Source organism: Aplysia californica, unplaced genomic scaffold, assembly GCF_000002075.1.
Source record: "Aplysia californica isolate F4 #8 unplaced genomic scaffold, AplCal3.0 scaffold00873, whole genome shotgun sequence".
In the NCBI taxonomy this organism is placed as follows: Eukaryota; Metazoa; Mollusca; class Gastropoda; order Aplysiida; family Aplysiidae; genus Aplysia; species Aplysia californica.
In genome coordinates this window covers 80,238-104,064 of record NW_004798143.1, presented here as the reverse complement: position 1 = coordinate 104,064, position 23,827 = coordinate 80,238, and the positions used below count along the sequence as shown (strand labels likewise).

The 23,827-nt window shown below is 37.6% G+C and overlaps 1 protein-coding gene across 4 annotated transcripts in view; it reads left to right on the top strand.

Annotated features, from left to right (window-relative positions):
* LOC100533331 (synaptobrevin) overlaps window positions 1-21,687 on the top strand; it is a 29,832-nt gene extending 8,145 nt beyond the window's left edge. Inside the window, 7 exon segments of one of the 4 annotated variants that reach the window (NM_001204628.1) lie at window positions 1,303-1,393; window positions 3,428-3,506; window positions 3,909-3,988; window positions 5,744-5,795; window positions 14,916-15,028; window positions 15,030-15,035; window positions 15,037-15,248. In NM_001204628.1, coding sequence (NP_001191557.1) covers window positions 1,303-1,393; window positions 3,428-3,506; window positions 3,909-3,988; window positions 5,744-5,795; window positions 14,916-15,028; window positions 15,030-15,035; window positions 15,037-15,156 — 541 coding nt within the window. In that variant the 3' untranslated portion in view covers window positions 15,157-15,248. 4 annotated transcript variants of the gene reach the window in all.
* The last annotated feature ends 2,140 nt before the right edge of the window (window positions 21,688-23,827 follow it).

The following is a 23,827-nucleotide window of genomic DNA, read 5'->3' as shown; positions in this document are numbered from 1 at the left end:
CAGTTTTCACATTTGTTTTAGCCCATGGGATGTTAGGATGAGCTTGTAATTAACTTGAGAAAAAGGATGACTGTTAAAAAATGAAAGAGCAATGATTAATTACTAAGTTTGCTGCTTTGGCCATAGTGTCAGAAATTATTACGGGTTTGATGTTTGTGTTGTAAGTAGTACATTGTATGATTCACTGTTTTTTTACTCTGCAAGATGTTTTGGCAGGGCCATTATGAAATTCTGAGCTTCATGTTAATTAGAACCTAAATCTACATATTAAATGCTCACATATAATATTTGTTTTACTATTTTGTGACCTCATATTCTGATGTTGCGCATCCTACTCATTTTGTAAAGGGCTAGTGCTACTTGTTTGTCGCATGTCATGTATTATGTCTGCTTTCTTTAAGCTCTGTCATGATGTTTTACACTTTTTCTTGTGGCTATTATATTCCTATTGCTTGCATTTTTCAAATTGATACAAAACTCCAGCAGCGAAGTGTTCATTCTTTTTGTAGATGTTTAGAATTTAAAAAAGAGAAATATTATTTCAATAGAAAACCCTTTCCTCTATTCATCTTGGTTGAAAAGCATTCTCTTTGTGAAAGTTCAAACAGCGCCGTAAAACCCTCTACTACTGAAACAGAGCTTCTCAAAAATACTGGTTAGCTGTTTGTTGATACAAACTTTGGCATGGCAATTGTATGGTTTCAGGTATTTTAGTGTGGGGGGTTCTAGCTATGCCTATATTTGGAGCTGTTAAAAAAACCCAAACATATTAAAAGATATATATGTATATTTATATATATATTTGTAGTGCGGGTTACTGCAACAATAATCTATCTTGATTCCTTAGCTGTTCTTGAATGATATAGATGTCAGAGTAAAATGAACCTGCTCAGAAAATGGAGAATGCAATATGGTGACAAGAAAATTAGCAAAAGCGTTCATTAGATGGATAGATGGATACTCCCTTTCCTCCCCCTTACATCCCCCAAATGAACACAGGTGTAAAGTAAGTAAAGACTGATCATATTCTGTTTTGTTTTAGGCGTACTATTTCTATTACTAAAGCGATAAGAATTCCGCTATGTTGCTTTCTTTGAAAAGTTAGAATGTAGTTGGCGAAAGAAGTAATGAAAAAAATCTGTTGATAAGACGAGGGACTTTTTCTTTATTGTGCACCACAAACTAATCAAGTGCATGATTTGTGAGAGGTGATGGGACAGAAAAAAGAAATGAAACCAGTTGCTTAGGAAGCCCAGAGTTTTGCCTAATGTTTCACACTCTTGTTGTTTCTTTTGTTTGCAGGTCAGCTGGTCCAGGCGGTCCCCAGGGCGGCATGCAGCCCCCTCGGGAACAGAGCAAGCGACTGCAGCAGACGCAGGCGCAAGTGGATGAGGCAAGTTTGGCATGCACACTGCTGAGTGGGCGGAATTTTTATACATCGTCTTTCTCCTCCCCCTCTCCCTCCCTCCCCCTCCCTCTTTTCTGGCTTTGCACAGGTTTTATTGATTTTCTGCAAAAGAATTGTAATGTTAAAAAAGGTAGTTTGCTTATTGCCTTTGTATGGTACATGAGTAGGGCAGAAGTGTGAATGGAGGTAACAATAAGCTGCTTTGATAATCAGCTGTCAAGATACCATTGTAATTCAAGTAGTTGTTTGGTCAAATCGATAAAATAAGTTTACAGTGAATAAAAAAGCATTACTCATTGGTCTTACTGACCCCGAATTTTTGGCGTATTGAAAGATTTGTTCTCATAAAATGGTATAACACAAATGGTTCAGTTGTTTCTTCTTTTTTGTGTCCTTTTGTCCTCCTCTTCCTTATGGACTTCCATGCAAAAGTTGACTAGTGATTGTAGGCATAGTCCTTTGTCCATCTTCCCCATATATCAATTTTATATTTTACACTAGCTGCCCGGATGCCTTTAGCAATGGCAACCTAGAGGTTAAGGCTAAGACAGTTATGTATTGCCTTCAGCTGCCACTACAGTTGTGACTGTTTGATGACAATCTTACTGTTAATGCGTCTTTGGAATATATCTACGAAACAGAAGTAAAAATAAGTTAAACACAATTGAATTCCACTTTAATGATCACCATGAGAAATTTTTTTTTTACCATGGCGTACATAAACACACCAATACATTAATACGTAAATGCTTTAGTCGTACACAACATCACACACATAGACAAATCACACACCATTGCTGGCTGCCACAGTGCAGTACCCTGTTTTCAGGTAGGGATATCATGTGTTGCTCTCAGTCACACCCAAGTGACGACCCAGCTTAATACCAAGTCATCGACACACACACTTGAAATCATGAGCCTAAGTTCACAAACCAGCTCTGAACCAATACTGAAGAATAGACACTCCCATTTTTAAAAAGTGGAATTGGAAAGCAGTGACTCGTTTCTTGAGTATATTATAACGATTAGTAGAGTGAAAACTACAACTTAATGAATTCTTAAGCTCTGTATTATAAAAATCCGTCTCCGTTGTTTTCCTCGAAATTTGAATGCTACATTCCCTTTAAATAAAAATACAAAAAAGTCAGTGAGACCACAATCATAACATCTTAACAACCTAAGAATTCCTTGAGCAGTTATTCGAAAAAATAAGTCCAATAAAGGACTAATGATTGACCTTCTCTATGTTCATTAAAACAGACAAGCAGTAGGACAATTTAGAATAATCTTTATAATAATAAGAATAGAAACAATTTAGTTATTTATGCTGAGGGTGCTCTATTGGTTTAATTAACCCTTTCGGATGGTGGTCACCCAGTTTTGTCACACCTTAGATTGTGGCCTTCCTGAGCAAGAGCACTAAAAAATAAATCTTGTTCAGGGAAAAGGCTTTAAAAAAAAAAATGGTTGATGTACAAGAACCTTCAACTCTTACTTTCTTGTTCAGAAATGGTTTCTGCAAATTATATAAGTATTAGGTTGGGAAAAAAAGGTTTGTTTTAGAGTGCATGTATGTTGTGTGAATGTCACTTTCGTCACAACTTCTTGGTTTTTCATCATCTGAATCCATGGTGTAATTATAGATTGTTCTATCAAATTCAAAACGCCTACTACAAAGTTGTGAAAGCTGAGATGTGAATCGTTTTTATAACGAAAGAGGAAGTCCGCAAGTTCGTAACTCAACACAGAAGATTTCCTTTTCTGTTTAGCCACAGAATTCCGTATGATCGCCGCGGCGCACTTCATTGATGGAATATTTATGTAATTGCCAGCATATTGGCAGTAAATGTCTGAAAGGGTTAATAGAGTGCTCTGTACTATGCTGAGTGATACTGTATGTATATTGAAAATGTGAAATGTGATAGTTTTTCTTTTATAAATAGCTTAAGTGTTCTCTGGTGAGAGTGTTTTATTGTTTTTGGCTATATTTTTTTTGTTTTGCTTTTTTCTGCTTCACAGGTTGTGGATATCATGCGAGTGAATGTGGAAAAAGTACTAGACAGAGATCAGAAAATTTCACAGTTAGATGATAGAGCAGGTATGTACGAAATTCATTTTTTTTTCTAATATGTTTGTCTTTTGTATAATGTGTTGTAGATCTACTTTTTTAACTATTTCTTTCTCATAGTGTTTCAAGGGTATGCCCATTTTCTCGAAAGGAACAGAAAATATTGAATATTCTGAGCTAAGATTCAGTTAACTATGTTTTTTAAAATGAATTTTCCCCAGTATATTTGCTTTTTTTCATACTTTAATACTCCCCCCCCCCCCCCCCACACACACACACAAACGTACACAGTCATGCACTAATAATAACTTTTTTTCCCCCATTTTTTTCATCAATGCCTGTGATGGTATTTGGTGATTTGGAGTAGTCGAATGAGTGAGTTATGATTGCCTGGTGGTGTAACTGTGTTTGTTCTTGTTTTACTATTCTCAGAGGCCCTCCAGGCAGGAGCATCACAGTTTGAAGCAAGTGCAGGCAAACTAAAACGAAAGTATTGGTGGAAGAACTGCAAGGTAGGTGCCTCATTAATATTCTTTCCATTTGAAATACCATAGCAAATATTGGACTTGTTGATTCTCAGTGGGTGGGTGTTTCAACCAAGGCATATTTCTGGATGGGTCGTCAGAAGTTGTGGGTTCTGCTTTCTACTATTTCTCTGTTTCTGTCTGTCCGCAATGTTTTCTTTCCTTATTCTAAATGACTGATGATATTGTGGCGACTCCAGTCTGTGGGAGAGCCACTGGGAAAACCAGAAAAATAATAAACTATATGAAATAAAACCCAAACTAGAACAGCGAAGTCCTTCGGACCTCTCCAGAAGAGACGAAGTCATTTTTACTCGATTGCGCATCGGACACACGGCCCTGACCCACAAATACCTCCTACAGGGAGACGAGAAGCCGTTCTGTGTCAGATGCAACACAGATTTTACCATTAGACACATCTTAACCGAATGTCTAGACTTTGGAGAGATCCGAAGGAAATATTATAAATGCAAGAAATTGCAAGATATTTTTTCCGTCCTTGTTCCCAGCAGAATTTTGAATTTTATAAAGGCCATTGGCCTTTATGGCAAGTTGTAAAATGAAAAATGAAAACGTACTATTAAAAATTTTTATTGTTACCTATAAGAGTTTTTAAATCACAAATATATTTATACTGAATTTTAATATTTTGACATTTTAGCATTTTAAAGTCAATTAGTTAACCAATCGTGGAGTGAACTTTTGCGAAAGTAAACAACTTGTGTTTCGCGCGCTCATATGACCTTAGCAGTTGCGAGCGCTGTAAAACCCTATACTACATACATACATACATATTGTGGCGACATGCTTTCTTTACTCAAAATAAATTCGGGCCGAATATGTATTTATGAAATGCTCATATGATTGAGCAAAAATTTAAGCTCAATAGGAATGTCTTATCATAAATTTGTTCATGGGAACTATCTTGGAACTATTAATTTAGGATTGGGTTTAGAATATTTTTGTAAAGAAACTACCCTTGTCTTGGGTAGTTTTTTTTGCGTATGGTTTTGTATTTATACCTTTATATTGTGGTGCTTCTGGTAGATGGGCTCAATAGATGAATTGCAGACCTTGTCTTTCACTGGCAAGATGTCCTCATGTAAATTTGAGGCACAAGTCGACTCAGGGTGGTTGTGGAAATTTAGCCTCCTTTTGCTTCATTGATGAACCCATTCACTGGAATGGTGGTAAAATAGACCTTGCTAGAACTAAAACACAAGTATGGTCTTTTGTAATTGCACTTTGCTAATGATGAGATATGTGATAAGTTTTTGTGTAAGTTTTTCAATGCGATTTGAATGATTGCAAAGACATACTGTTAGGAATTCTATCTGTGATGGTCTTAAGACACGAAATACAAGAGGGAGACCGGACGAGCGGCTCACATAATTTGAACAGCAGTTAGTTCATTTACATAATCTAAAAGGAAGTCAATTTATGTTTTTGATGGAACTTTTCTTGATGACCTCTTTTAAAGAATAATTGAACAGATGTACAAATGACTGACCCACCTTGGAAGTCAATATAAGAAGAAACGGTGGATTTGAATTCGTAGGTGTGGTCACCATTAATTGTCCTGCATTCAGGTGAATGTGGGTAAGAACAACGTTTTTGAATTCATAGGTTCATGGTTAGTGGCACCTCTGTACACAGGTGGACTTGATGTAGGCTCGAACCGAATCATTGTTTATTATACACGCTAGAGATTCAGCTGTTGATCGGGCCATGACCATTTCACAGATGATGTTGATCCTGGGGGCTATCATTGGAGTCATTGTCATAATTATCATTGGTGAGTGAAGGGGTTGGCGGCACGCTCGCTATGGTTGTGCTGCCTCCTCCCCTTCATTGGCTGACTGTTGTGATCTTGTGGGTGTTGTCACTCTGTTAGATAGGCCGGGGGAGAGCTTTCTTCTCTCACTCTTGGCGCCAGTTGTAGCGGCGCGGATTAACACACTCACTCACTGCTGTGAACTTGCATGCCTGTGTCTGTCTCTTCTGTACTTTGTTCAGGTTCATGCAGTGCGAGCAGTGGTGTCGGCTTTAATATTAAGTTTGAATTATGTTTTGTTTAGTTTTGCGTAACGTAATTTTAAAATATATTTTAATTTTTAAAAATATGTTCTACAGATATAGACTTGCTTTTTTTATTTTTTTGGCAAAGTCTAGCGTAGTCCTGATGGCATGGGAATGGGGGCAATCTAAATGTAAGAGAAAGAAGCTTATAAAACAACATCAAGGGAATGTAAAACTGAAAGTAAAAAATTGTAGGGGGTGGGTGAAGGAGGAAGTGAAATTTTGTAGTATATTCTTAGAACAAACTAGAATGTCACTCCTTTTTTTATCTGTTACTTTTTTATTCGTAAAAGAATTTGTCTCTTGGTGGGTTTGTTTTTAATTTTCTATATATATGATGTACAGAAGCACTTTCTTTGTGATGGAAAAATGAGTCGGCTTTTTAGCTCTCTGTGTTAGATAGCAGTTGAGGTAGCCTCATTCTCTCTTTTGAACTTTCAAACATGAACATGCTTAAGTGTTGGAAGAGAAACAGGTGTACTTTAAAAGTAAATTCTATATCAATGGTGCCTTTAGTCCGATAGGAAGTCAAGTCATGAGATGTTTTTGCCTGTGTACTTTTCAATTGACGCACTGCACGCACTGTGTGAGCCATGTTCTTCTGTACATGTAGTGAGGTTTGTTGTCTTAGTTTCCTTTCTTGTGCATTCAGTTTAACTCTAACCCTTGTTTTCCTGAACTGTTTGTGTATTTTTTTGCACTGTGTGAGCCATGTTCTTGTGTAGATGTAGTTAGGTTTGTTGTTGTAGTTACCTTTCCTGTGCTTCAGTTTAACTCTAACCCTTGTTTTTCTGAGCTCTTTATGTGCATTTTTGTGTAGTTTTATTTCTCCTTGGTTTATTTATTCTGCTGGTTAATTCGCCTGTAGATGTGATAATATTTGATGTTGTAACGTTATTTGCAGATGTGGGCCATTCTTATTGCAGTTATTCTTGTCATAATTATCATTATTGTTGGTAAGTTCAGTTTTTTCTTTTTCGTTTACTTTTAGTTATTAACTTTTTGTTGCTTGTCATTTGGGTTGTGATACCTAGAACTGAAAGTTTACAGTCCAAACTTAATGTTCCCTACCTCTTGTTTTGTTTAGATAATGCAGGGTAGATGTCAAAGGCAAATGTTATTGTTACCCATATATTTTCTGTTTGGAATAGTATTTTTCAGACAATTGCATAGAAAAAAGGGTGAAGGAGGTGCAGGTTGAGCTGGGCCGGGGTTTGTTTTATATAACTGAATTTAGTGCAATTGGTCCTGGAAACTCACAAAAATGAACTTTTTTTTAATGAGCTGAATTTTTTATTTGAATAAACATCATTCCTAACAGGTTACAAACTTGCGTTTTCCACTCAGACTTTGTGAACCTGTTGCAGCCATGTAAAGAGCTTTTTATATATTATATAGTAACCTCTAGTCTCATGAGAACAGCTGTTCAAAAAACAAAAGCAAAGTTGTAAAGGAACAAAAAAAAATTGCTCTGGACTAGCTATCACGTTGGTAGTCACTTCACTCAGAAGGTCAGAAGAGAATTTAAGGGATTTTGCTCAAGATATAAATATCTAGTTGTGTGTTTTCTTATTTTGAAATAATTGTCAGAGAAATGCCGTTTGTTAGTTGGTATTAAAACCAGTAATGTTGGCACCCAATAGCACAAAATGATGACTCTACAGGTGGTTTTTTTAATGTGTGTAAGAACCACATGTGTTCAGTTTGAGCTTTATTTTGTGTTCCTGTAAGGTCAAGAATTAACATCTAGTTTGCTCGCCTTTCTTTTTATGTTTTATCTCAAAATCAAAGTATCATACTGCAAAATGATATACTGAGATGTGTGTAGTGCTATAATGAAATGCACCTACTGTTGCTGGAACTCGTGCTATAAAATAAATTATGTCGTAAAGAAAAACTTGACCGTGTCGTGGTCTTAAAAAGTGGATCTGTTTGTGAAAAAAAATTAAAGCAAGTCGTAAAAAAATATCAATTGATCATATTGTGAAAATTAGATCTAATAATTATAAAATTAGTGCACAGATAATAGACAAAGTAGAGTCCGGAAGACAAACTTTTGCAAGCTGTGTTTTGTGCCAACAGTAGCTGCAGTTTTTTCTCTTTTTCTTGTCATTGTGTTCCTGTTCTCATTTTGTTCTTCTGTTCTTGGCCTAAGAGGTGCTATAGTCAGATTTCTGTGATCGGCTTCCAGTCATATTGTTTCAGGCCTGTGCTTTGTACCTCTGTGCATGGCTGTCTTTGAATTAATTGTAGAATATGACTAACGGTGCACTTTAAAAAGATTTCTGAAGTGCATAAGTTATAGCCCAGTGGTCTTCTTCTTTAGAGAAACCAGCACTGAGCGCACTGTGATGCGTGTGCATATTTGTGTCTGGTGTTGTGAATCTATGCAAGCTGTAGCACTCTGTGTTGTGCCCTCTTACTCTTCCCATAATAATATGTCGTATCAATAAGAGACTTCCAGAGTACTGGTCCTTCTTTTCTCCTTCATGGCTATTTTGTCGAGTGTGTTGCATTACGCTCAATGCAGTGTAATGTCGCCTGTGGCTGGCATTATGTAAATCCTCATATTGTAACCCCAGCAGACTTTGTAAGTGTAAGTCTATATGCCTTCTTACTGTAGACTCTTGCTTTCATGTGTCATTTCACCTGCAATTTCGTGCAGATTGTTTTTATGCTGGGAGGTGACATAGCTGGAAGAGAAGCCTTTCTTGAGGACTCCTCTGTAGATATTTGCATTTTACTGATGTGCTTAGTAAACCAACTGTAACTGGACATGTTACTCCAATAATGACTTGGATTGTGTCCTAGGAAAATTTGCCGAAAGGTTTGAAAAATTTACAGGTTACTGAGTTGCCCAATGAATGGCCTGTCCTCTATCTCTGTGAACATGAAAGAATGTGAAAGCAAGCAGAGGGAGCACTGTTGTAGGGGGTCCATTTGGGTTTGTTTCTAAATTTTTTATAAACATGAGCTGCTAAAATATGCACCTGTCAGTTTGTCTTCCTCTTTGATAAAAGACTTGAAAGTTTCCCTTTAAGTGTAATTTGTGGCGAGTTGACAACATGATGACCTCATTTCGCCAGGACTTGAAAATTGAAAATTAAGGGCAGCAAGGGTGCGTAATTAGATTGAACTATATTTGTAGTTACAGTGGGGTTGATATATATTGTGCAATGGTTTTTAATTCTGCCTTTCAGTGTTATTGACGCATAAAGGCACATTTTGGACTTATTTTGATAATTATCTTTTCATAACAAAGTCAATAAAAGGTGTTAAGTTGTTGTTTTTTTCAATTGGGCAGCAGCAGCAGGAATAAATTTGTTTTGTTGTGTGTGTGGTGTTTGTTGTATTTTTTTAGTGTCAAGTTGAATGTTTATTGACTTTCGTTTTACCTCCCCGTGTCCGCTGCGGCTTTCAAATGCTTACAGTATGGGCGACTGAAGGCTAAGGGTGAATAAATATCACTTGCTGTCACTGTAGATGCTTTGACTGTCCTTTTTGTGTACTTACTTTATAACTTTTAACTTTTTTTTTTAGCCAACATATTCAGTGCCTTACATTGTTTCTCATTTTTAATTGATTTTTTTTTTTTAATACTCATTTGAATAATTTATATTTTCAAAGCAACAGTTTGTTTTTCTGTGTGCAATAGCCTGTATGATATGGGAATATATTTAGTCCTTTAGAAGTTGACTTTTAAATTTCTTGATAATAATAACACTGGTGGAGCATGGGGGATCTGTATATTCTGTTTGTTGAAAGCTTTTCTTTGATAGATTCATGTGTTACAAGCTGTTTGTTCAGCACTTCCTAAGAGCAAATGAAAGAAGGAAGTGACACTGAAGATCCATACCTTAGTAGTCTGTCAGGAGAAGTGCAAGAGCTAAAGCATCTATAACAGTTAAAGAGAAGGAAATAAAACATGTAAGCGGAAATAAAACGTGTAATCAGAAATATAAAGTATAATCATTGTCACTCTCTAACTAGTACAGTTACACAATTTGTGCTTCCTGTGTGCTTCCTGAGTGCTCCTGTGTGCAGGGATGGAAACATTTTCTGTTTGGTCAAAATTCAAATTATGACTTTCAAAAAAAGTGATTGCCAATGCACGTCTCTAGCATAGTTGTAATTATAAATATAAAGTCTCCCAAGCTCAAGGGCTCCCATGGGCAGCAGCACTTGAATATAATGGAAGAGCTGTCAATGTAAATCGTTTGTTTTCTTTAGTTTTAAGTTCCAATTGCTATGTTAGTTGTTTATGTAAAAAGGAAAAAGCAAACAGAAGAAAGTATATGGAGTATTTTGGTAAAAACAAATCAGTAAATTGCAGTAAGCAAAGGAAAACAAAGTGAACAAAGACGAATAGTGAACTGTTTATATTGCAAGGGAGCTCACAGTAAAATGTTTAAACATTGATATTTTTCTTGGTCTAAATTTAGAAAGATATTTTTTCACAATATGTTTTAATTCACACTAATTGAAAATAGAGGGTTATTGTTGACACACCAATGAAACAGAATAATTTCTTCTAGAAATTCCACTACTGTTATGTAGTAATAAATGAACAGTATTTTATTTCACAAACGTTTTTCGTTGTATTAACTTAAAGAGAAATAAAGTGCATGTACTGTGCTTTAGATTTACTGTTGACAAGTGGCTTTTGTCATAACACTTCACATTATAATTTGTCTTTTTCGTGAGACATATGTGTGTTATTTTAAGTTTGTGGTGCTATCTATGGCATCTTAAACTCTATTTTTGACTCTGCTGGTTTTTTTGTGTGTTTTTTTTGGGTTGTATTCCTGAGTTTAATCATGCATGCACGCCTTGCGATATTTGGTTCCATAAAAAGTTCAGAGTGTAGGCACATACATTTGGTTATGGACACAATTGTGTGATTTGAAAGGTTTGAAATCGGAGGAAGGAAAATGAAAAAAATTCTGGTTCATTACTTGAATAGTAAAAGTCACAATGGTTTGTTTTTTTAAAATGCACAGTGGTTTTCTCTTCTTGTGTGAATTATTTTGTGTGTTCTGGGAGTGAAATGCAGATCACCGTTTCCCCTTAATTCGAGAAGAGAAAGGTAGTTATTGATCAGTATGTACACTTATTACTTTTTCGGTTCTTGGCTTGGCTGTATGTTTGTGTATGGATAGCAGAATGGTGAACGAAAAGATCAAATTGGACACGTTTAGGCCTATGTTACTTCAATGAGTCGATATTGTGTGCTCTTATTTGACTGCAAAGAGAAGTTTGAAAGGACCATAGTGTAAATGCCCCATGTCGAATGACAACATTGGGTATTATTTTAGCCCGAAAGTGACTCAATTAAATGTTTGGTAGAGAGCACACAAGACTTGATTTGTATGTTTTAGAGTTCCAGTTTCTCTGTTCAAGAGTTCCAGTTTCCAGGTATTGTGAGGTCCAGTTTTTGCTGAAATGATGCCAGTATATCGAAAGATTAAAAGCTATAGCTTTTCAAGCTTTGTTTTTTGGCTCTTACTTTACAATTTTATTTAGTCATTTTCTCTTTTTTACTTAGCTGAGGTTTTTTTAGCTCTAGCATAGGTTCTTTATATGGATAAAATTTATTATTAAAATTTTATGTTCCGAGACAATAAAAGCATGCAGAAATTTGATTAGAAGGGGACAAACAATTGGCAATAAAAGCGAAAAAACTTTAAGAATTCTGAGTGGCAATGTGCAGAGGGCAACATATTTCATTCTGTAATTGACTGTGTAGTTCGTTAGTATTACTTCTCTCTTCTTTTCAATATCTTTCTTTATGTTATATAATTTTTAAAAAAAAAGTCTTTCTTTTTTATTGTGTGTCTGTAAACTGCTTTCAGTTCACGCTATATCCTGTACAGATTAGAGAGCACATGTAGTACTTTTCAATTTCACTCGTTTTTGGTAGTTATTTTTATGTGTGCACACGCTGTACAACTTGCCGGAAAATGGAGGGGGAGATGGTCTCTTGTTCCGCATTTGCCATTGTTTCGCATTTGTCTTTTATTTTGAGTGCAGATTACTTTACCTTCCTTTGTGAAAAGGCAGGGCTTTGTGTGTAAGTTAAAATAAAATTATACCTTAGACTTCCTTCTTCATTCAGTCTGTGTTCTTTCAGACTAGCTGTAGAGTCAAACATGTTTTTACTGATGAAAAATATCAGTGGCAATATTGTCAATGTAATTTTAAAAAAACTTGAACTGGAGACAAAATTAAAATAATTTGATTCTATTCTTTCAATTATGAACATTTTGTGAAATTGTTAGAGCTGATACTTTTTAAAAAGTGCGTATATTTCTTTTGCTACTGCAATGAGGTAACATCTACACATGCTGTAGGGTCTTTTGACCAGACATAGCTTTCTTTTAAAAAATACAAATCTCAGACTTGGCCACTTGGGCATGACATGAATGTTACATATTTAAAAAATAAAATTTTGTTCTCTTTGTAAACTATTACTTTCTTTAAGTCAAAATTAAATGAATACAGTTTAAATTATCTTTATTCAAAATACTCCTGCCTCAGTAAAAAAAAGGTCTTTTGTTATATTGAGATGCATTTGGTTATAAAAAACTCCTGTTTCTTAAATTTATTGAACTTTAAGATAGTAGTAGAGACTCTTTGATGAAACAGTAGAGTATTTCTTGGCATTGTTTTATCGGAAGTCATAAAAAAACCCTCAACCCCAGTGAGTTTCCCCCCCCCCCTGGGTGTAAATGATGGGCTTTCAAATAGTGATGGATGAGCGAACAGTTCTGACGTATCATTTCATTTTAAATGGTTTGGAATGTTTGTCTGTCTGCTGTACCTGTTGCCCCACAGTGTGCGTGGAAGCCTGTCATATGTGCCCTACTTAAGCAGGATGTAAATAGGAGTTTTGACTGAATCTGGTGTTTTACTTTTGTGGCTTATATTGTGTTGTCTTTTTTCGGTTTCCAGTTTTATTCGAGACTAAGGCAGAGAGTATTCTGGTGTAGTTTGCTCTTTCTATTTGTTTTTTGCCTGTTTTATGGGTGTTTGGAGGGGAGGAGGGTGTGGGGGCTACTGGTAAATCCTACTTCTGTGCTGCCTCTTGTGTCTCTTAATACCAATCTACTATCTGTCTCTCTTGCTTTTTTTCTCTCTCTAAGATGGTCATTATTGTGTTTGCCTGAAAATCCAACACCATCTAGCTCTTGCAGGACTTTATGGTCATTATTGTTACAGTGTTCCTAGAAACCTTTTCTCTCTTACTTTTCGTTCTTCCCTTCCTTTTATTGTGTCTTCCTGTTTCTGTTGCTCCTACCTGTAATACTGTTTATGGGGAATTTAACCGTTACCGAGTTTTGTGGTTTAAAATACTGGCCTTCTGGGTATCTACTTTGTCCGCTAGTATAGTTAATTTTTGGGTTTTTTTTGTTGTTGAAGCCATTGATATCTTTTCAGGTTGTATCCTTGTGTGTAAATGTTTCTATGTTTAAATCTCTTGTTCTATAGTGTTTATCTGTGAGGAAGATGAGGAATAAGTCCCACTCTAGCATGTTGTGCCCCTGAACGGCTGATGTGTTCCCTGCTGACTGTTAAGATTTAACCCTCTTCCCACTGGATGTTTCTGGAAGCTGTGGTGGAATCCCTCCCACCTACTTCTTTTCTGTTTTTTAACCATTGTTCGAATCTGTTTTCTTGTGAAGTGTAACCATGTCTCGCTGACTGAGTTGTAGTTAATTTCTCTTCCATTCTGCCACCTCTCCAATGTGTTGTCCTCTCTTCTGCCTTGTGAATGTAAAAAGAAGATGATACGTCTCCAGAGCTGTTATAATTTTTTCCTTTTCCTTGACTGACTTTGGGAATGATATGATTGGTAGCATAATTCGAGTGGGTGGTTGGCGGGTGCTCTAGTGTGGTTTGCCTCTTCTTTCCTATGAAACGTCTGTGGTCCTGATCTCCCCTTCTTCTTTTTTATGTTTGTTACTCTCTTGTAACACCTCTAATCTTCTGGTGCTCATATGGCCTTATTATGCAGTTGCGAGCACCGTAAATTCTCTACTAAAACAAAAAACTTAATTTTCTGGCGCTCACATGACCTAATGCACTTGCGAGCGCCATAAAACCTCTACTAAAATTAAAACTAAACATAATTCATAAACTGCCTGCATTCATGCTTTTAAAGTAATGGAAAGTCATTAGTATGTATGATCTGTGTGGAATACAAAATTTTCATTGTGAAATTGTATCAGGCTGCTACGCAGCAACACCTTTCCTAGAAATCCATACACTTTTTGGTATAGGAAATACTTTTTGTTGAAAGCTTAAACTAAGTAGAATGTTTAAAATTTCATGGAAAATTTATATTGTTTTGAAAATCTAGAAAACTTAACTAAGTGGTTGGTTGGTGGACATTTTACATTTTGAGCCTAGGCGCTCACATAACTGTTTCTTTTCTTAGCAACATACTACCTGTGTTAATAGACCCTTAATGTAAATTATTTTCCCCCTATTGTTACGAGTAATTCTGATCTGCATAGTTAACATTGATAGTTTGTTATTCTCATCAGCTTTTTGTCAAGTTTTATGGTCTTCTACAATTATAAAGATATGTTAGTTTTGGAATCTAAAGGAAATTGTTATGCTGTTTGATTGTATTAGTTCTTATCTTTCAAGTGCCTGTGAATTTGACTATATGATTTGATGCAGTCCTTATGTTGTTAAGTCTTAAGATGACCAAATACCATTGATCCTATACAGTCCCAATGTTTTCACATTCAAGATGACTGAGTGTTTCTATTTTCTTTTTCTCCCTCCGTCCCCTCCCATTCCTACTGTGGCACTGTTGTGTGTCCTACAGTGTGGGTCGTGACCAGCCAGGACTCTGGGGGTGATGATTCGGGCAGCAAGACACCGGCTACTGCTGGTACCTCACCGAAACCCGTGGAGTCTGGAGTTCAAGGCGGTGGTGGGGCGGCAGGCAACGCCCCCACTCTCAACTCGTAGAGCGAAGGAATGTCTTGAGACGCACAGAGGACCATATAGGCTGTCGGCCACACATACACTCGTTCATTCATATATTTATGATTTGCTTGGTTTAGTTCGAGGTTAGTGGGGTAGAACTCAAATGGTATATTGTACACATTTCCATGGTCTCGGGCGAACATCTATGTTACAGGTTTTTTTTAACCACCACTCCCTACTAACCCCCCCCCCCCCCCCCAGAATCAACTATTGCAAAAAGAAAATTACCCAAACTAAAAAAATATGGAAATAAAAACCAGACTTTTTCTATGCATTTTGAGGGAACCTTGTTGCTGGGACCATTAAGAATACTTGATACACTTTTGCGATGTTCTCATGTAATATGGATCAGTATGATGTACTTGGTTTTTGCCCGAGGCCATGGTTTCATATGTATTTTTTTGGGAGGGTACTCCATGTGAAAAGGGGGAAAGAGGTTTCTGCGCGTATGCGCTACATTTGAATTAGATCATCTATCATGTACAGTACGATCGTTTAGCTTTGTGAGATTAGACGTAATATTGTGTTGGTGATGTCCTTATGGAGGATTTTTTTTTTTTAAGTGAATTATTTTTTAACCCTTTTCCGTCATGAAAACTCCAGGGATTATTATGCATTTGTCCTAGAAATCCCACTATTTATGTACTTAGACTTCTGGTTTGCTTTGTACAAATTAAATGCGAAGGCAGGAGACTTTTTCTGAACAATCCTATGGAAACAAGTCATGGTTCTTTATATACATCGATGAAATTAATTAATAAGCAGTTAAAAGCTAATCGTTTGTAATTTTATATCGAGCTTGTTCTAGGTTGTTTTTTTGTTGTTGTTGTAGAACAGTGACTCTTCTCTTGTGAAACTGGTTTTAGGGAAGGCAAGGGACAACAATTAGTTCTCGAGGAGTACCGTAATACAAATGCTTCATTTTGTGTTAATGTTACCTTTGAGATGCAAGACTAGGCTCAACTGTCTTAAACATGTTTCGAAGATTTGTACCCCACAGTGAGGACATGCAGGAACACCCATACACACATACACACTCGCATGTGCAAACATTTGTATGTCTATTTATATATATAAATATTTCTTTCTTTATATATATGAATAAATATATCAAACTTCATTAAGATTTTCCAAAGTGTGTAGACAATTCTTCTCCATAAACTCAAGAGTAGTGTAAAGGGGCCGGAAATTGGAAGCTGTCATCATCGTGACTGTGCGTATAGACTCCCATTCAGTGACTCGTTTAATCAGCAGATAGTTGATGGTTTGGCTGGAGCAGAGCAGCCAATGAAATCCATTCATGGTGGTAAAAGTAAAAAGTCCCCCCCTCCCAAAACACCACCATTATTTTGAACAATGTTGACCTCATATGTGGATGGTGGCCACTGTGGGGTTGGTGTAATGTCTCAAAGGAAGAGAAAACGGATGGCTGTGATCATCGATGTATGCGAGAGGGATTGGAGGGGGGGGGGGGGGTCTTTTCTTTTTGCCTCCAGAGTAGGGTCTGGCCTCCTTGTGTCGCTGTCCACTCCCCACTTTGTCCTGGCTGGTATGTTGCGGACTACGTGGTATACCGTACACGAACATAGTTGATAGAGAGTGCTATTGTATGAGAATAGGACGGAGAGAGAAATGCACATTCTATGATGACATTTTTTTAATGAATGAGTTGAGCTTTTTGGTTTTTAAAAAATAATTTTTTTCCTCATATTCTTTTTTGTAATTGGAATCTCGGGCGAATGTGTGACCTAGTGTCCGTTTGGGGGCATTTCTTTCCAATGTTGCCCATCAGAACGAGGTAGAACCGACTTGTGATATTCTACAGCGTTATTGACATTACATTACTTGTATACTTGTGAGCCGTCGTGTACTATTGTTTCATTCTGGTCCTGTACACACCCTCCCTCCCTCCCACCTACCCACGCTCCCTTCCTGTTTGTTTTTTCTCACCTCTTTCTTCAATTTTTTTTTTGTATTGGTTTTTTTTTCAGTTACGGTATTCTCCTTTGTTGTAATAGATTTTTAACCTTTCCTTAGTGATGCTCTGGTGTAATTGTCATTTTTTTTCTCCTGATGTCTTGAGGGCTAAGAAGGAGTTTGGTGCTGCAGAAGAGCAGGAGGTCAGTAACTGAATTCTGTTTTGACGAGTAGGGTCTTTGGTGCTTTTCGCTGTATGGTCTTGTATTATGTCTGTCGGTCTTGGCCCAGATTTGGATGGAGATTTCAGAAACGGTGTGTGATACCCTCTTTTCTTTTGAGTAGCTGTGCCAGAGGGAACTGTTGGAGGGAGGAATGGGCCTCTCTTATGTCTTGTTCTTGATCAGTCTGCTTTGAGGGGGATGACCATTGGTCAAATGGACACGCTCGATCAGCACGATCAGATTGGGTACCATATGGAGGGCTGGCTCTCGTACACTCTCTGTGGAATACACCTCTGCTGTGCCTCATCAGATTCGACGGAAGTCCATAAACAATTATCGCATTCTGAGTGCTAACAAAAAATCGGACCCCGAAATGTCATGTGACTCAAAATTGTAGCCTCTGATATTAGTGATATATTGTTGGCCACAATTTTCATCGAATCGAACACAGTCATGATCTAGAAAATCCAACGTGTTTTGATTTTGAAGGATTTTATCTAATTGTGCCAAAATTGTAGCTTTTGCCTCTCCATGAAAGAAAGTCTGGCCACCTGAAATTTATCAAACTATATCAGATAGTAGGGATTTGATGAAACTTTTTGCATTGTGTGCTGGGTGTCATCTTTGTAAGTGTAAGTAACGGAACGTTATTGCTATGTGACTTTGCGTTACGCTAATGGCCTGATCTTACCTTACCAAACTGACCCAAAGTGTGTGTATGTGTGTGTGTGTGGGATGTTGGTCCCAGTCTTAGTTCCTCCTGCTACCACTGCTCCCCCTGCACTCTCTCTCCTCGCTCAGGAGACTTTGAGAGATGTGTAGCTGTAAAAATATGTCGGTTTATTCCACTTGTAACAAGCCTGTATAGTTGTGATAAAAACTCTTGTGTGACTTTTCTCTCATGTTTTAACCTTGTAGTACATATTTGTGTGTGTGGGTCTCTAGCAACAGTTGTATTATCATCCGACAGTCTTTGGAAAATGGTTTCTGAGATGCTTTCTTTTTCTGTAAGCCTGTTTCGTGGGTGGTAGTTTGATCTTGTCTCAACAAATTTATGTGGTGAACATCTGTCATGAGTCGTGTCTCTGAGTTCTGCTGGAGCCATTTCATTCAAATATATTGAAATACTGGTAAACATTGAGATTGTTGGTTGGTGGAAATATCATTCCTACAGTTTTTTAAAAGTTGGTATTGCTCGACTGCTAAGTGGAAATGCTTAGTTTTCTCTTTCATTGAATTGACATGGCCACGGTGTATTATTTCATAGATGGATTTTCCAGCACGTCTTTGTTATAATATGAATGTCACAGCTCTGTTGCAGTTGTACAAATCTTTGATTATGAACAAATTTAGAACATAATGTGAATTTTTAAAAGTCCAAATAAACTCCCCCCCCCCCAAAAAAAAAGGCACCCTGTCAAGTCAGTGGTTACTGTTGGGTGCTGCTGCCGTTCATGCAGAGCTATTAAAAACTTTTTAAAATATATTTTGGACGTTCAAGCATGATTGACACTGCTTCTCACGATAGCCTATTTGCTATTCTGACAAAGTTTGCTAGGTATGAATTGGCCTGTTGTGTCCGGATGTGGCGGGAACAAGAAGGAAAGGGGAGAAGCCGGGCAAAGAATTTCTGGGGCTTATTTATTGACTTGTTGCCTGCTGGTGTGGACAAGATTTGTGTTTGTTTTTATATAGAACATTCCAAAGACACAAGGAATCCTTTGGATTTGTTTCTTTGTTTGTATTTTTAATTAATTCCTTTTGTATCATATTTCCAAGTGATGATGTTACTTACTTTGTGTATTTACTGTGTATGTATGCAAAGTACTTTGGATGTGTGGCTCTTTTCTGTTTTGTACAAAATGGAAGTCATTGGAAAAAATGGGTGTTGACTTCATTGTGACTGGATTTGGGTCCTCATTTTATTTTCTATTTTTGTCTTTCTTTATTTCTCATTTAAGACCTTTTCTGTTGCCACGAGTTACAATACTTTGACAACTAAGGCCATTGTTTGAAGATGAGTGCAAATTTGGAAAGATTACTAATTACTTTGTGCAGTGTAGGATGTGATTTTGACAATTATTTCAAGATTTAGGTGAAATCCTAGTGCTTTTAATTTTTCAGTTCAAAGGGCATTTGTGCCAAATACAGAGACTTTTGTCACTAGTGTAGTGAGAACATATTCTGAGTTTTGTGTGCCAACTTTTCAGAGACAATACAAGCTCCGCCATGCTCTGTCAATGTTAATCATAATCCAGAGAATGTTATTTTCCTCTATGATAAGTAAATAATGACTGCTGATGCAGTATTTGCACAGTTTTTGGATTTGATAGAAGGTTGTGCACTTTGGGCTGCTCAGAGAGAATGTGTTAATGGAGGAGAAATGTAGAGGGTAAAGTGGGAATAATTTGTATGCGAAATGCATTAAAAAGAAATGTGTCGGAACTTAACTGACTTTGTACGAACTTTGTCACAGAAGATCCAATTAAGAAGTATGCGTGTTAAAAAAGATATAAAGCTTCATTTTACCTCTTGATGAAGTACACTGTTGGATATGTCATGTCCATTGTGCAATAATATTTGTGTTGGTTTCTGTGTTTTGTCTGGATTGTTTCCCTTTGGTTTCTTTTTTTCCCCTCGACTTGTTTTTGTTTCACTCAAAGAGTGGTTGCTGCTTGTTTCGTTTTTTTTTGTGTTTTAAATATGAAAGAGATGCACTAGTATAGATATTTGATAACATACAAATAATTGCTTCAAATTAAAAAGTGTTTTGCCCGAGAAGTTTGCTACTTGTGTAATTTATTTGTTTTTACGGTTTTCACTCCAGTTTTAAATTGGGTCTTATTTTCACACTCCTTGTCTTTATTTTGGACTGTACGTTTTTGCGTGGGTTCAGATTTTTGTTTGTTTTTCCCTTCACCTTTTCCCCTTCCTTTACTGAATGTTGTTGTTCCTGCAGGTTTCCCTTCCGTGCCCTGACTTTGTCCTGTGCTGGAATAGTTTTTGTAGCATTTAGCTGTTGGATAGTGGGAAGTCCATCTAGTATACGCAGTGGAAGTTCTCTTGTGTCATGTCAAGTTGTAGTGCAGTCAGAGGAATATTTATTCTGAGTTCGTTGGGAGGGGGCGGTCTTTTAGCTAAGTTGGTGTCTTGCTGGGCTGCGGTGAATGTGACCCTGGTTTGAATCCCCTATGGTGATTTCTTGAACTTGAGTCGAGTTTAAGGCTGTCTGCCTTCCTGGCTCCTGTCGTTATGTCAGTGGCAGACAATGAATAAGTAGGTCTTGCCTCTTGAATGACCTTGCAGTGTTCTAAGAAACTTGAAACTGGGACATTTACTTTGCTAAAACAAATTGTTGGTGTCGACCGATTCGTTTCAAGTGACTGAGCAGGACAGCTTGTCTTTGTTTTGTTCTGTCCTGAGGTCATTCATGTGTGTTGCTGTGTTTGACCAGGATGTCTGAACAAGCGAAGTCCCGAGTAGGAACCACCATGATTTACCCCCCCCCCCCCCCCCCCCCGCAGATTTCCTCTTGGATCCTTGTGCTCCTTGTTCTGGTTCGAACACATTCATTGTATCAGGTTGGAGTAGTGTAAGGGCGTGCCAGTTGCCTGTGTACCCTGTTCTTTGTCTTTTATTTTATGAAATGATCACACCCACCCTCGACCTCCTCCTCTCTTTTTTCATCCATTTTTATTATTAATATATATATATTTTTATTTTATTTTATGGACTCTTAGTACCCTAGTACACATCCAACTCTAAGGTTTGGGGGAAGGTGGTGGGGGCAATTGGACGGTTCTGCTTTAATGCCCTTAGAGACTTAATGACTTACGCAGTGCAGTTGAGATTTGAACACACACGAAAGAAAATCACTGTGACAAGATAACCAAAGATGGATGAAGATTCTCTCCCCCTCTCTCACCCCCCCCCCCTCTCTCTCTCTCTCTAACTTATATTATTAACCCCTATCACCCTAGAGGAATGGTGCACTTGGTCCTGTGGAGTCTTTGCTCTTAGCTTAGCCTAGTGAGTGGCTGCGGCAGCCCATGTATTGTGTTGTTGCATGTACGGTATATGTAGGCATGTCTGTATGTGTGTGTGAATGTGTCAGATTCTAGTTGTGAATGCTGACACTAGCTTAGCACATGATGCTGCGCTATTGGAGAAAAAACTTGTCTGAGTACCTATGTGTGTGTGTGTGTGTGTGTGCAAGAAGAGTTTGCAGTTTCTTCCATACAGTTACATTTTTTTTCCCTTTATTTTTTGGGGGTTTTCTGTTTGTCTTTGCAGTTATGTTGTATTTTCATTATTTGTTATAAATTTTTTATTTTTCTGGTCAATTTTTTTGTGCGTGTTTTGGTAAGAAAAATCATTTCCTTTATCTCAACTGTGTGATTTTGTTCTGATTTTGATTGTGTACATTGTCATTAATGTAAGAAATAAACTCGTAGACTAGAAAAAAAAGATGTCTTGTTCTTTCTTGTGTTTAGTAATTAGTAAATAAATGAGAGGCTGAGTCTGTTGAGGGGTGCTCTGGTGTGGCTTGCTCTTTTTTTCCTATCCGATATCTATCGTCATTATCTCTTTTTTTGGGGGGTATTGTTACCCTGAAGTAACACCTCTAATCTTTAGCGCCTTAAGGAATATGAACTAACTGTGTTGCAAATGCCGTAAGCCTCGTACTGAGTGAATGGTTGGTGGATGCTCTGGTGTGGTTTGCTTCTTTCCCCTTTAAACATCTATTGCCCTTATCTCTCCTCCTCTTTGCTTGTTGCTATTTTGTAACACCTTTAATCTTCGTCACTTAAATGACCGAATTGTGCTGCTAGTGCTGTTTAACTCTTACTAAAACAAAAACAAAAGGTGCAGGCCTACTGTACCGTATATGTAAGGCGAAGACTGAAGAACGAGTCGCTGAAAACTTTCCTCCTACTAGATGGTGTTGTTGACTTTACATTTATTTCATTGCATAATTCGACTGCCTCAGATTTTGTGTCTCCTACTCTGTCTGTTTTACTGTACCTAACAAAAGTCTGGGTTGTTTCTTAGGTGGGCCTATTTCTTTGGCTGTTTAATGTGCTGGGTAGGCCTACTTCATGACAAGAACTAGAACCCCCTGAGAGACCAATCCTGTAATATTATGACCAAGTTCTACTTTTTGTGCTTGGTAGAAGGTGTGACTCCCCCCGGGGGCGGGGCGTGCCACTGACTAAAGTGTCTTTAAGCCATCATTCCCAAAGGGAAAGGGGGGGGGGGGATTTCTTGTTCATGCACTACTGTAAATGGGCTGATTCATCTTGTCACGCACATAACTGTGCCTGATCTACAACAGGGAACTGCTGCCTTTTCTTTCCTAATCCTTACTATTGTCATTTTCCCTCTACTTCTTTTGTACGTTTGTCACACTCTTGTGACCCACTATTTCCGGGGTGCCTTGATAGTCGCAGCAGACTTTGTGTTGTTGAAGCAAGAGAGGTGAGCAGAGTTAGTCTGATTCCCTGTAAGGACTTCTCTGTTGACATCGACCCCTTGACGCTCATATGACCTTTTGCAGTTGCGAGCGCCGTAAAACCTCTACTAAAACTAAAAGATGTGACTCAGACTGGAACATGGGTGAGAAGTCCAGTCTTTTGCCTTGTGCTGTGAAGAAACATGACACAGCACGAGTTATGTTTTGTCTCGTTTCTGGCCCTGGAAACTGGAAACGAGTAACATTTCAACTCTCCTGCAGTGGCAACGTATTTTTGGCTTACCTTAGTGAATCAAGTTAAAATCCGCAGATTCGCAGATAGTTGGTATGCGCCACTGGTATTGGTAGGTCCTGCTTCTTTGATTACCTTCTCTTGTTTCTTTCTTATTTTTTTTTCTTAAGTGTGAGTGGTTGGCGGGTGTTCTGGTGTGGTTTGCTTCTTCTTTCCTCTCTAACATATTTCGTCCTTATCTCCCCTCCCTCTATTTTATGTTTGTTACTCTCTTGTAACACCTCTAATCTTCAGGCGCTCTTATGACCTTATGCAGTTATGAACTCCGTACAACCTTTACTAAAACTAACTTTTTTTCTAAAATGGCTGTCACTTTGTCCATGTCATTGTGCTTCTTTTAACTCAATCTTGATTTATCCGCTGGTGGTTGGAGGGCGCCACTGGTAGGTATTACTTCTTCCCTTTCTCATGATTCTGTTTGTTTGTCTTACTTTTTCCCCCCAGGTAAATTATGACCATTATTAAATAATATTAAGTCAATGTGTTTCTCGTTCCTCAAACAAGACAAACAACAAACTCAAATTATTGTAAGCTTTGAGTTCTGCATCCGCCTTTGTTGTAGTTCAAAAGCCAGTCTCTCACAACAAAGGCAGTGGGTGGTTGGAGTTGGAGGGCGCCACTGGTGGTACTGTCCTACTTCTTTACTTTCCCTCTGTTGTTTCTGTCTGTCTGTCTTACCTGTCGCTAGCACTAAAAGTGACCATTATTATGTCGATGTGATTCTCTTTACTTAAACAAACGACAAAGAGACGATCCAGATACACAATTAACTCCTTGGGTACCGTTTCGTCATCATCATCATCATCATCATCATCATCATCATCATCATCATCATCATCATC